General features: G+C 39.3%; 1 protein-coding gene across 1 annotated transcript in view; it reads left to right on the top strand.

The window, feature by feature from the left end:
• LOC114051899 (otoancorin-like) overlaps nt 1–12,396 on the top strand; it is an 83,360-nt gene that overhangs the window by 18,893 nt on the left and 52,071 nt on the right. Inside the window, exons 12-19 of the mRNA XM_027874286.1 lie at nt 605–820; nt 2,648–2,815; nt 3,572–3,712; nt 5,968–6,026; nt 6,194–6,311; nt 7,426–7,499; nt 8,752–8,887; nt 10,469–10,659. Of these exons, the coding sequence (XP_027730087.1) occupies nt 605–820; nt 2,648–2,815; nt 3,572–3,712; nt 5,968–6,026; nt 6,194–6,311; nt 7,426–7,499; nt 8,752–8,887; nt 10,469–10,659 (1,103 nt within the window). The remainder of the gene's footprint in view (nt 1–604; nt 821–2,647; nt 2,816–3,571; nt 3,713–5,967; nt 6,027–6,193; nt 6,312–7,425; nt 7,500–8,751; nt 8,888–10,468; nt 10,660–12,396) is intronic.

The raw sequence follows: 12,396 nt of genomic DNA, 5'->3' as shown, positions 1-12,396 counted from the left end.
TGGCTAGCTGGGTAGGGATATATTCAGAAATGAATGTGATGTTAAAAGATATAAGAAAGATTTAAAAATTTTTTTTAAAGAAAAACACTACATTATATATATTTATATATATGTGTATATATATATCCATCCCTTTACTTCCTGTTTTAATTTAGAAATGGTCAAATCCTCCCTCTCTCTGCCAGGAGCATTTAGCAAAAACACATAAAGTGGTGATCCAGAGTAAATTACGACAAAGTAAAGTCAAAGCCAGAAAAAATATTTTCTGCAGCACTTTTGTTTTGTTGTGCTTATAACACGTCCTTCTGCATGATATTTCTAATCATCAACATTTGACTGAGAGTGCTGCAGATGAGGCAGTAGGGATTTCCTAGGAAGTAAGCAAATCATAGAAGCAGTCTGGATGTGGGTTTAAATCTTCCCTCTGACAGTTATTAGCTGTATGATTCTGGATTCCTCAACTTAACCCCTCTCTGCCTTGGGACACCTCCTTAAGACTTAACTATTAAGTCATAGTATGTCAGGAAATCACACAATGACAATCTCAGCAAACCTGCACAAGTGAACAAACCCGTAATTCATTCTACGATTTCTTTTGTTTCAGCTCAAGGCTGAACTTTTGGACATTGCTATGGAGAACCAGACCCTGAATGATACCCTTGGCTCTTTATCTGATGCAGTGGTGGGTCTGACGTGCAGCCAGCTAGAGGCCCTGTCTCCAGAGGCAGTGCACAATGCAATCTCAACTCTCAACCAGGTCTCAGGGTGGACCAGCAGCCAGGTCATTATCTTGTCCACCAAGTACTTGACCCATGAGAAGGTCAGTTCAGTTCATGACTTTTTTTTTTTGCAATTGGGGTTAAGTGACTTGCTCAGGGTCACACAGCTAGTAAGTGTCAAGTATTTGGTCTGAGGTCAGATTTGAACTCAGGTCCTCCTGACTTTAGGGCTGGTGCTCTATCCACTGTGCCACCTAGCTGTCCCAAAGTTCATGACTTCTTGAATGTAGTAAAGGCCACCCAAATACTGGGACTGTTTTTTAAACTATATGGGTCAATATTGGAAACTCACAAAAAGTACTTTAAATGTTAAATACCAGGGAATTTGGCAACAGCTTAAGTGTGTAGAATCCATACACTTTTTTTTTTGTTTTAAGCAGTTATTTTTAAATTCTAAACTGTGTCCTGGATCTGTGACCTAACCAGGCAGATGTGTTTTCAGTGGTCACCCCACAATAACTTTTTCTTTAAAGCTAATATGAAAAAGGCAGTAGACTAGGAGTCAGGGGATCTGGGGGCAGGGGTGGGAGGTTGTCTAGTCCTGTTTCTGTCACTACCTGTCTGTGACACCTATTTTTGGGAGTCTTCAACTTTCTGGTATTCACTTTTCTCATCTGTAAAATGGAGAGAGTGATGCCTGCCCCTACTCTCCCTCGGAGGATTGTTGAGAGACTGAAGTGAAATAATGGATCTGAGGGCCCTGAATCTTTTCTCTTTGTGTATTCTCTTGCTGGATGACTTCATTAGTTCCAATTGGTTTAATCATCATTTTCTATGCAGATTACTCACAGATCTACATCTCCAGCCGTAGAATCTCCCCTGAGTTTCAGTTCTGCGTCACTCACTGCCCATTGGACATTTCATGCTGGACATTTTAAGTTATCCTCCATGTCTCATTCTTCTTCATCCCACATATGCAATAAGTTGCCAAAATCATGCTGTTCATTCCTCCACAAACATCTCTTACGTCAACCTCCTTATCATTACTTACACAGTCACTGCCTTAGTTCAGGCCCTTATCATCTTTTGTCTGGTTCATTGTAATAACTTCCTGATTGATCTCTGTCTTGATTCTATCCCCTTTCTAATCCATTTCCTACATGGCTTCCAGAGGGCTTTTCCTTAAAAGCAGGCCTCACCTTGTCTCCCTACCTAATTCTACCCTGTGGCACGCTACTATGTGAATTACTCTGTCAGTAAAAGATCTTTATAATCTGGCCGCAACCTAACTTTCTAGCTTCATACTTTACTTCCTTTCCCACATGCTACCATCCAGACAGACTGGCCTTCTTGCCATTCCTCACATATGTCTCCAATTTTTGTTTTCTATCTCCCATTCTTGGAATATACTCCCTCCTCACTTCTACCTCCTGGAGTCTCTTCCATCTACACTCAGCTCAAGTACGACCTTTGCCTTTTCTGAATGCTCTTCTGTCATCTACCCTGCATTTTAAAAATATATTCTGCATGTACTTAGACATACATTTTGTCTCTCCTAATAGCATGTAAGTTCCTTGAGGGCAGAACTATTCATTTTTGAATAGTTCTTTGAATCCTCAGTAGCTAGCACAACAGTTGACATATAATAGTTATTTAATAAAGCTCTTTGATTTATTGATTGTTATGAAAATATGGAGCCCTATAGAAATATAAGGGGTTATTGCCTTTTTGCTCATTATATTCCACTGACACGACCCCACCTATTCAGCACTAATGAGAACTAGGCTCCTTGCATTTTCCTTTGTCATATTTCCTACTCTAAAGTTTAGATAGGTTTTAATGGGGAACAAAGTGACCTAAATCCTGAATTATCTCCAAATCTTCTTTGAAAGCTTCTGTTCCATGAGGCTTCTTGTTCTCTTTCCTAGGTCATATCATTCTACAATGTCAGCCAGATGGGTGCATTGCTGGCTGGTATCAGCACCCAAGCTTTCTACAGCATGGATCCAAAGGAGCTCTCACATGTCAATAAAGGCACCATCTCCCAACATGTATCTGATTTGTCACCTGCCCAGCAACAAGGTATCCTCAGCAAGGTAATGAGAAACTATCTGATAAACAGTAACTTCATACCAGAGCACTTGGTTTCAGAATCCCTGTAGGTGAAATGTGATTTTTAGCCATGGGATTAATTCTGGGTTAGATTGCCTCTTAAGCACAAAATGAAAACAAAAACAAAACAACCAAAAAATCCCTTTGCTTGGGACCTCTCCTGATTCTTTAGTAAATGGCATCTTTCTGAATCTGAAGAGTCTTTCTCCATTTGTTAGTACCATCCTCTATAAGTTTGTATTTATTTTATATGTATCCTATATTTACTGGTATATCTCTGATTCTGTGATTTCTTACCTCTCTCGCCCATCAGGAACCTGTAAATTCCTTGAGGGTTGGGATTGTTTGTATCCCCAGTACCTTGCACGTAGTAGATGCTTAATAAATGGTGATTGATTAGTAATATTATCATAAAATACTAGAGTTGTAAGGGATCTTGGTTTTGCCATCAAGATTTTCTCCATCTCTCCCTATGCTCTCTTGCCACCCAAAGACCAGATTTGTACTTAGTACAAGATGGTGCTTTGTGACTCTCCCTGCCTCTCCCCCACTGCCTAAAATGCACATCAGTATTTTTCTTAGGCTCCTAAGATCATAGTTTTAGAGATGGAAGAGTCTTCAGGGCCCATCTATTCATCTAAAATGTCATGTAGAATTGCAAAAATTTCAAGAAGCTAAGCCTAAAAGCCTCATCATATACCTTACATTACTATGCCTGTCTCTTTCTTGTTTTTGGTTAGATGCTTGAAGCAGGTGATGTTTCTTCAACAGTCATGGATATACAAGGAGTTTTCTTTAAGGAAGTATCTCTCTTTGATTTATGGAAGGAGCCAGGCTTCAATGCTACAGTTGTCAAAGAAAAGGAGCTCAGGAGAAGCCAGGTAATTAGTAGTCATTACATGAGTCTCCTCCTCTAGAGAAGAGCTTCATGATGGCAAAGCTAACTGTAGGTTGGCCTTCTGAAAGATAACACTATTTTATTATTGCCATACATGATCAGGCAGTGTGGTATAATGGATAGAGAGCTGGTGTTGAAGCCAGGAAGACAAGTTTAGCCTCTGATAATATTGGCTATGTGACCCTGGGCAAATCCTTTAACCTCTCAATGCTTGAAGCAACTTTCTAAGGTTATTAAGTGGTGATTCTTTGCAATTTTGGCACTTCTGGTGCCAACTTACATTGATAGAAGTTTCTTCACCTAAGTATTACCTATTCCTACATGATCAGATCAGATATATGATCCACTGCAACAGATTAAGTTGGATATTTATAATGAGAAAAGTGTTAATTAACACTGTGGCCATCACTGTGGCCAAAGTGGTATCAGGAAGGCCAATACAAAATCTTGCCACATTTTCTTGACTCAGGAACCTCACCGTAAAATATATAATGTTTTATTATATATCATATTACATATTTTTATATATTGTATCATGTATTAATATTATTATATCAAGTGCTATATATAAACAGATCTTGAAATATTTGTTGTTATTCATTTGTTTCAGTCATGTCCAGCTCTTTGTGATCCCATTTGGAGTTTTCTTGGCAGAGATACTGGAGTGGTTTGCCATTTCCTTGCCATCTTACAGATGAGGAAACTGAGGCAAACAGGGTTAAGTAACTTGCCCAGGATCGTACATCCAGTAAATGTCTGGGGCTGGATTTGAACTCAGGAAACTGAGTCTTCCTGACTTCAGGCCTGGAACTCTATCCACTGCAGCTCTCTGGCATTTCTTTTTGTCTGGCTATTTATAATAGTGATGTTTAGCCTGGAGAGGAAAAATTTAGAAGGGACATACATGGCAATAGTTCACACTGATATAGCATTTCCAGGTTTGAAGCTTTAAATATATCATCTCATTTGATCCTGGCAAAAATCCTCTGATATAAGTCCTCAAAAGAAACAGACCCAGTGAGGTTAGGTGGTAGGGAGTATGTAGGAGCACATGGATAGTAAACGTCTAGGGTAAGATTCTAATACAGGTCTTTCTCACAGCATATCCAGTACTATGCCCCTTTACAAAGCTAGACGTGAGAACTGGTATGTATAAATGGGATAACACTTGTTTTATTTAGCCTCAGAGGGCAATGAGTAGAAGTTGCCGAGAGGCTAGAAGTCACCTCTGCTTATGATGATATTGATAATATTAATGATGAAGATGATAATAATAGCTAACATTTATATAGCTCATTAAGGTTTTGCATAGTGCTTTACATAGGTTAACTCCTTTGATCCTCACAAGAACTTTGTGCAGTAGGGAATAATGTATTATCCCTATTTGACAGATGAGGAAACTGAGGTACAGAGAGGTTAAATGCTTGCCCAGGGTCACATAGCTAAGGAGTGTATAAGGTAGGATTCAAACTTGGGTCTTTCTCACTCTAAGGTCTGTGCTCCATCCACCTCACTACCCAGCTGTCTTTTGTGGGAAAAAACAAAAACTTCCAAATAATTAGAGGTATCCAAAAGTGGAGATGGCTACTTCAAGTGGCATTGAGCCTCTTATCAAAGGAAATTGTCAAGTAAGGACTAGATGTCTACTTACTGGTATGCAGTATATGAAACTCCTGTTCAGGTATTGGTTGCACTAAGTGACTTCTGAGTTCCTTTCCATCTCTAAATCCTATGTCAGATAGAGCTTCAAAGGCCCCCATTTATCATACGATTTACTTGACTGGAAATTACTTAGGATTAAATTACAGGTTCTGTAAAAACAAATAGATGCCCTAGTCTACGAGTTACAAATTCTGTAAATGTATTTTTCCTTGAGACAGGAGCCAGCTAAATGTATATTTTCTCCTCTGAAAATGCTGGCAGAAGGGTTTGGGTATAGCTCCTTGGGAGACAGGAATACTTTTCCTTAGGGCTCTGTTCCAGTTAGTTCTGACCAGGTTCCTTGATTTTCCTCCAAACCTTTTCTTCCCTGGGTGGGGTAGGAATGGAGGACTATGGTCAGGAAGAGCAGTGGAATGTAAATTGGGTCTCAGAGAAAAAACAACCTGATTTTACTCCCCTTCTAATTCGTAAGTAGGATATGAAAAACAGGAAACAGAATTTCAGACTTGTTTTTCCACATTCTACTCCATAGCAAGCACACCCACACACACTTACTTTTGATTGTTCTCACCATAGGCCTTGTTTCTGTATGATTTTTTGTCAAGAACAATGACAAAGCCTGATGACCTCCTAAGGTAAGAAAAAAATAACTAACCAGTGTCAGTGGGATCTTCCACTGGGGTCCTACCCAAATGTCTCGGAGTGATATGAAAGGTTCTTTGTGTCTTTTTTATATCCCTCTTGTCTCTAACTTGATTCCCTCCCCACCTCCCCCACCCTCCTCTCCCATCTCTCTTTTCAGTGTAGGGCAGTTGGTTAAAGGAATAACTTGCCAGCAGATTGAGACCATGAGCTCTGACTCATTTTTGGCCCATTTCAAGTATTTTGAAAACAAACTCCACCTGCTTTCTCCATATCAGGTACCATTAGCAGCCTTTTTTCCAGTTCTAATTCGGTTTCTTCCCATCCCCCATAAGTGGGTTAATGTTGATTGCTCTGGTTGAAGACATTTTCCTAGGGGTTTTCAGATGCCAGTAATAGTTTGGGGCCAACTGTTTGACTCAAGCCAAGTTTTCTCCAGTTTCATATGTTTAAAGGGGGCAAAAAATCTGGACTTGGTGACCTTTTTATCTTGGCAACCAAAGCCATCATGGCATGATCATTCCAAAATCAAAATTGAACCGAGAAATACATTTATGATGTGGGTGGGGGAGGAGTAATTGTTTTTTAAATTACTACATATGTGCTGATAATTATTTGAATTTAAAAATGCCCCCCCCACACACACACACTGCTGTCCTTTATTATTGGAGTATTTGGTTAAAAAATGCTCTGAGAATATTTTTCCTATAAAACTTTATCTTCCAAATAAGTGTGAGACTATTTGATACTGTGAATGAGATGTGTTATCAGCATGCCTTATTTATCATAGTTTTTGAGAGAATACAAATGTGAGTAGAGTCATACCATATATGTCGTGAGCTTGCAATATCTGTAAAACCCAGGGACTTGGGGTAAGGTGGCCCTTCCCAGATGAATATGGAGAGCATTTTCCTTCCTTTTACTTAGATATGTTTAAAATTGGAATTAAAAGATTTCTATACTATTGGTTCATTCAGTTCTTTCTCTGAGGGATGATGGAAAAGGAAGAATAATATTTGTTATATAGCGCTATTAGACAAGGCTGTAAAGTTTTGATGAAGGACCTGGCATCTGTTTCTTAGATGTATGAAAGGCTCTGCCCTGCCCAGTTAAATTGGTGGGGATCAGACCCTCTGAGACTATGCTTCATCTGTAAAATGAGGATAATAATAGCATCTCACTCATAGAGTTGTTGTAAGACTCAAATGAGTTAACATAATTAAAGCACTTTGCAAACTTCAAAGTGCTATATAAATTCTAGCTGTTATTATTAATTGTTGTTATTATTTTGAAGATGCCAGGATCATCTTAAATAACATGTAACAAGCTAGGCTTGGCTTCTTCAGATCTCACAATGCCTAGAAATCTTCATACTTGATTTTATTCTTTCAGGTTAACTGTTTAGCTTGGAAGTACTGGAAGGAGTCTCGCTCATCTCTGCCTCCCTTTCTCCTATCAGCACTCCCGTAAGTAAGCATCGTTGGGATCCTAACCATGGCTTAGTAGTTATGCTGATGAGAGTTTTCCATAATTCTCCCTCACCTACCTATATGGAGCATTTCAAAGTTTACATACACTGACTCTATATTAATTCTGTCTTAGACACTTACTAGCTGCGTGACTCTGGGAAAGTCATTTAACATTTCTTAGCCTCAGTTTCCTCACTTGTAAAATGGGAATAATAACAGCACCTACATCACAAGGTGGTTTTAAGGATCAAACAACATAATAAATGTTAAGCATTTTGCAAAACTAAAAGCATCATATGAATATTAGCTACTGTCATTATTAAGTGGGAGCAAGCTTGGTCTATAACCCGCTATTCCTTTAAATAACTTGGAGACCAGCACCCTAGGAAGCTCATTTCGAGCATCAAGATAGAATTGAGAAGCACTAATAATGAACTAATGATTTAAAGGATTCTAAAGGAAGTAAATTGGGTATTTCTTAGTCTTTTGACAAGAAAAATGAATATAGTTTTAATGTACAGAATAAAATAATTCCAGAAAAAATAGAAGAAAGTTCATCTTTACACTTAGGAATCTAGGATCCATGTTTAAATTTTGGCTCCCTGTGGGAAAAAAAATCAGAAAGAAATTCTTCATTCCTTGTGAATTGAAGAATTAACAGATGCCTCTTAATTCTGGGTAGAATTTACAACTCTATTCAGAAGCCTGATGAAATTACAGATGCTTTAAGTAAAGGTTCTCCATGTTAATTCATTGACTGGTTTTGCTTTCAGAATTTCGGGGCAGACCTCAAAAGAAATGCAGTCTAGCTTTGCAAGACCTGCCTGGATACTATTCCTCCCCGTCTCTTCTTCCCATTCTCACGTTCCCAGTCCTTCTTCCTTTGCCTCCCCATTTTCTTCTCTCCCTTCCCTCTCTTCTCCATCTCCTTCCCCTTCTTTCCTTCTTTAATAATAATAGCAAACATGTATATAGTAGTTTAAGGTTTGCAAAGTGTTTTACATATGTTCAATCAGTTAACCCATCAATCAGCAAGCATTTATTAAGCTCATGCTACATGCCTAGGACTGTGCTAGACATTGTGGGTATCCAACATGGTCTCTGACCAATAGGAGATTCTAATCAAGTTGAGGAAACAATCCCACAGGAATCAACTTGAGAACAGTTAAGTACAAAACTGTGATATGGCTGATAAAAGCAACAGGAAAGCTGTGTTCTTACTCCTCACTTTCCCTTGCTCTCTTTCCAGGGCCCGTTATCTGGAGCTGATCTCAGATTCTCAGTGTGTTCCATTTCTGATTAGCCTAGGGAAGATCCAGCTGAACACTCTCATTTTAGATTCTCACAAAAAGAATTCAATTATCAGAAAAGTACAGCAGTGCTTGGTAAGAAAAGGTCCTTCCTGCTCTGAAAGAGGCTTGTGTTTAACCCTCCTCTCTTGCATGATGCCTCCACTTCCCCAAGTATTCCCTGTTAAGCAAAGTAAACACTGGTTATCCCTTCTTACAGTAAAGTCTCAGTACCACTTCTTAATCTGCACAATAGGGGAAGGAATAAAGAGTAACAGTTTGGCAAAAATTCCTGGGGTATTGAAGTCTTGAGTTTCATGAGACCCTATGGGAATCTGGAGTGTCCCCAGAATAGCAAAGAAAATAGTGCTCTGAAGCAGCGTACTTTTTAAAAAATTATTCATTCTTTTTTATTTTATATCACCTACCTTCCAAATACATACCTTCCCCATCTCCTCCCCCAGAAAGCTATCTCGTGTGACAAAGAATAAAAATGAAAGAAGAAAAAATTAGCTCAGCAAAATTAAACCACACATTAATGTAGTCTGATCATATATACAATCCTATATGTTACAAACCTATAGTTCTCCTCCAGGGGAAAAAAAAAACTGCAAATGGAGGGATGTACATTTTGTCATTTCTTCTCTGGGTTTAAGATTGGTTATCGTGGTTATTCCATGTTTATTTAATTATAGTTACCCAGTGTTCCATTTCATTTTTTCTAGTTCTTTCCAAATATATTATTGTAAACCCTGTGCATAGTGTGAGGATGGTTCTGTTTACTTCTCTCTGAATCAGATCATAGAAGTCTTCCTGTACTTCTTTGAGTTCCTCACAATTCAGCCCATTCTCAGGGCTTCTTTTACACTGAAGCATCAACATCCTAAAGAAAAAGAAATAACCCAGTCTAGCTGATACCACACAAAATCGTAGAGGCAGCAAAGTTTATATTTAACACTGCCTGCCTCCTTATTCTTCCCCCACTCCCCTGCCCCTTTTGGCTTATTCTTTTGTGCTAGGATTCCTTCAGTTCTCATATTGTCCCAGTCTCTCCTGTGAGAAGTAATTTGATAGATTCATTTAAAAAGAAGATTGCATGCTGAGTATAATGCTTAACACCGAAGAATGAGTCACTAATGATGGAATGTCAGATCTCAGTGGGGAAGAGTTTGGGGGAGCAGTCTTCAAATTACAAGATATTGGCTGCTTCCCACTGCATGGATGTATGTATAAGACCAACCATATCCATTTAATTCCCTAGAGGGCTTGAAGCAGCCCATTTTCAGCGACAATATATTCGAGCTGTGTTAGAAAGGAGATTCATCAAGTATCCCTCTTTTTTTTAAAAATAATTATCCAAGTGCATCTCTGAAGTACCCGCCTTCCGTTTAATTCCTAGCCATCCCCACTCACAAAGTTCTATCCCTTGATGATTTTGTGTCTTACATATGCCAAGTCCACAATGCAGTTTTCCAAAAACTTCATGCTTGCTTCATGCTAGGATAAATTCAGGCCACGTTCCATTTCCACCTAATCCAAGAGACTGAAGGTCTTGTAACATCCAATGCATTTGATAGGGTTGTAAGTAAAATCACCTCATGTCAAGTGACTATAACAAAGCATTCTCCTGGATGTGCCTGGGAGACAGTTTTCCCAGCTCTGGCCTCTTGGTTTCAGAATGATTCTATTACTGATGAATATGACATTGACATCATTGGAAACCTCATCTGCCATTTGCCTCCAGCCATTATTCAAAGTGGGATTCACCTTAGGGCCTTGGCCACAGCAATGGACAGACTCAAATTCTGCACCAGCCTCAGCCCTGAGCAAAAGATTGAAGTGAAGCACAAGCTCCTGGAGCTGCATGGGTGAGATGGTCAGCCTTTGGCTTTACCCACAGCCTGGGTCAGTCTATGTTTGTTTCTCCTGGTTAATGGCTTTCCCTCTGTTGTCTTGCTGACATAATGCAAAGGAACACAAATTTCCAGCAACAGAAAGACTCTTCAATTGATTCAGAAGTCAGAACTCCCTGATGTTAGATATTGACATGCTTTTCTTTCTGCACAAGGCTCAGGAGCCTTTGTCTTGGCTCTGCCTCTGATTCGTTATGTGACCTTAGGGATTCATTTAGCTTGGTTGGGCTAGTTTCCTCATCTGTAAAAGTGGGATAACAATACCTGCCCTGCCTGGGTTAAAAGGTTATGATGAGGATAGGATCAGATAGGTTGTGATGAGGACAGGCAATCATTATCAGGCTTTGAAAAATGTTAAAGGTGCTATACAAATGTCTGACATTATTGTTGGTCTTAATGATGGCTAGGGAAAGGGAGTAGACCAATGATTTCATTAGTAAAGGAAACTCCCTCTATCAGTGCAGGCTCAACCTACTGTAACCCAAAGCCCATTTGGCATGGGACTCTCTCCTCATTGGTAGATATCAATGGACTCAAGAACTTGAAGAAGCTCAAGAGCTTGAAGAGACTGAAGAGTTCTCTCTCTGTCACCAACTCTACCCTAGCCCTCATGCAGGCTCAAGGCATATTACCTCTTAGTGCTCTAGGCAACTCTGTCAAATTGTAGCATAACCTGAGTCCCCAAACCCATTGGTATGGGACTCTGAATGTAAGAGGAAAGCCACATGTTTTGTCTATGTTAGCAACAGAGACTTTCTTGTATGAAACAGAGTTTTATTGGCTCAAAAGTAGCTTCCTCTCATATTCGATAGGAAGAAATCCATAGCAAATTATAGGATATTATTTCACTGCTATTAATTCTGCAGGATTGCCCATTTAAAGTGTGAGAGAGGTGGTTAAAAACCACATCACATTTGGTAGAGTCTTTTAAAGGAGCCTATCACATTGTCAGTTTGGCTTCCCCCTTTATGGTAAAGAACTATAACATAGACAAAACATGTGGCTTTCCTCTTACATTCAGAGTCCCATACCAATGGGTTTGGGGACTCAGGTTATGCTACAATTTGACAGAGTTGCCTAGAGCACTAAGAGGTCAAGTGACTTGACCAGGGCCACATAGCTAGTATGTGTCAGAATTGGGATTTGAACCTTTGTCTTCCTGGCTTGGAGGTTGGCTTTATCCACTATGCTATGCATCTGTCTCTCAAGAAAAAGAAAATTAATAATGTTAATTATAAAATTATTAATGAATTATCACTTTTAGGCAAAAGAAATCTCTCTGGAGAAAACAGAATTCGAAACTGAGAGAAAAATGTCTGAGTTTTTTGGCCAAGTATCAGGGTAGTGGGCAGCTAGGTGGCATAGTTGATAGAGTTCTGGGCCTGGAGACAGGAAGACTCATCTTCCTGAGTTCAAATGTGGCCTCAAAGTGTGACCCTGGGCAAGTCACTTAACCCTGTTTGCCTCAGTTTCCTCATCTGTAAAATGAGCTGCAGAAGGAGATGGCAAACCACTCCAGTATCTTTGCCAAGACAACCCCAAATGGAGTCATGAAGAGTCAGACACAACTGAAAGGACTAACCAACAACAACAACAATCAGAGTAGTACTTCTATTTTTCATCAATCTGAATAATAGGGACAAGTTTAGCTAAAAGATCCAGTCTTTCTTTACCATAAAGGGAGAAGCCAAA

This window comes from Vombatus ursinus, unplaced genomic scaffold (assembly GCF_900497805.2).
Source record: "Vombatus ursinus unplaced genomic scaffold, bare-nosed wombat genome assembly UNPS02014807.1, whole genome shotgun sequence".
Lineage (NCBI taxonomy): Eukaryota > Metazoa > Chordata > Mammalia > Diprotodontia > Vombatidae > Vombatus > Vombatus ursinus.
Note: the sequence above shows the minus strand (reverse complement) of the source record. Positions and strands in the feature narration are given on the sequence as shown.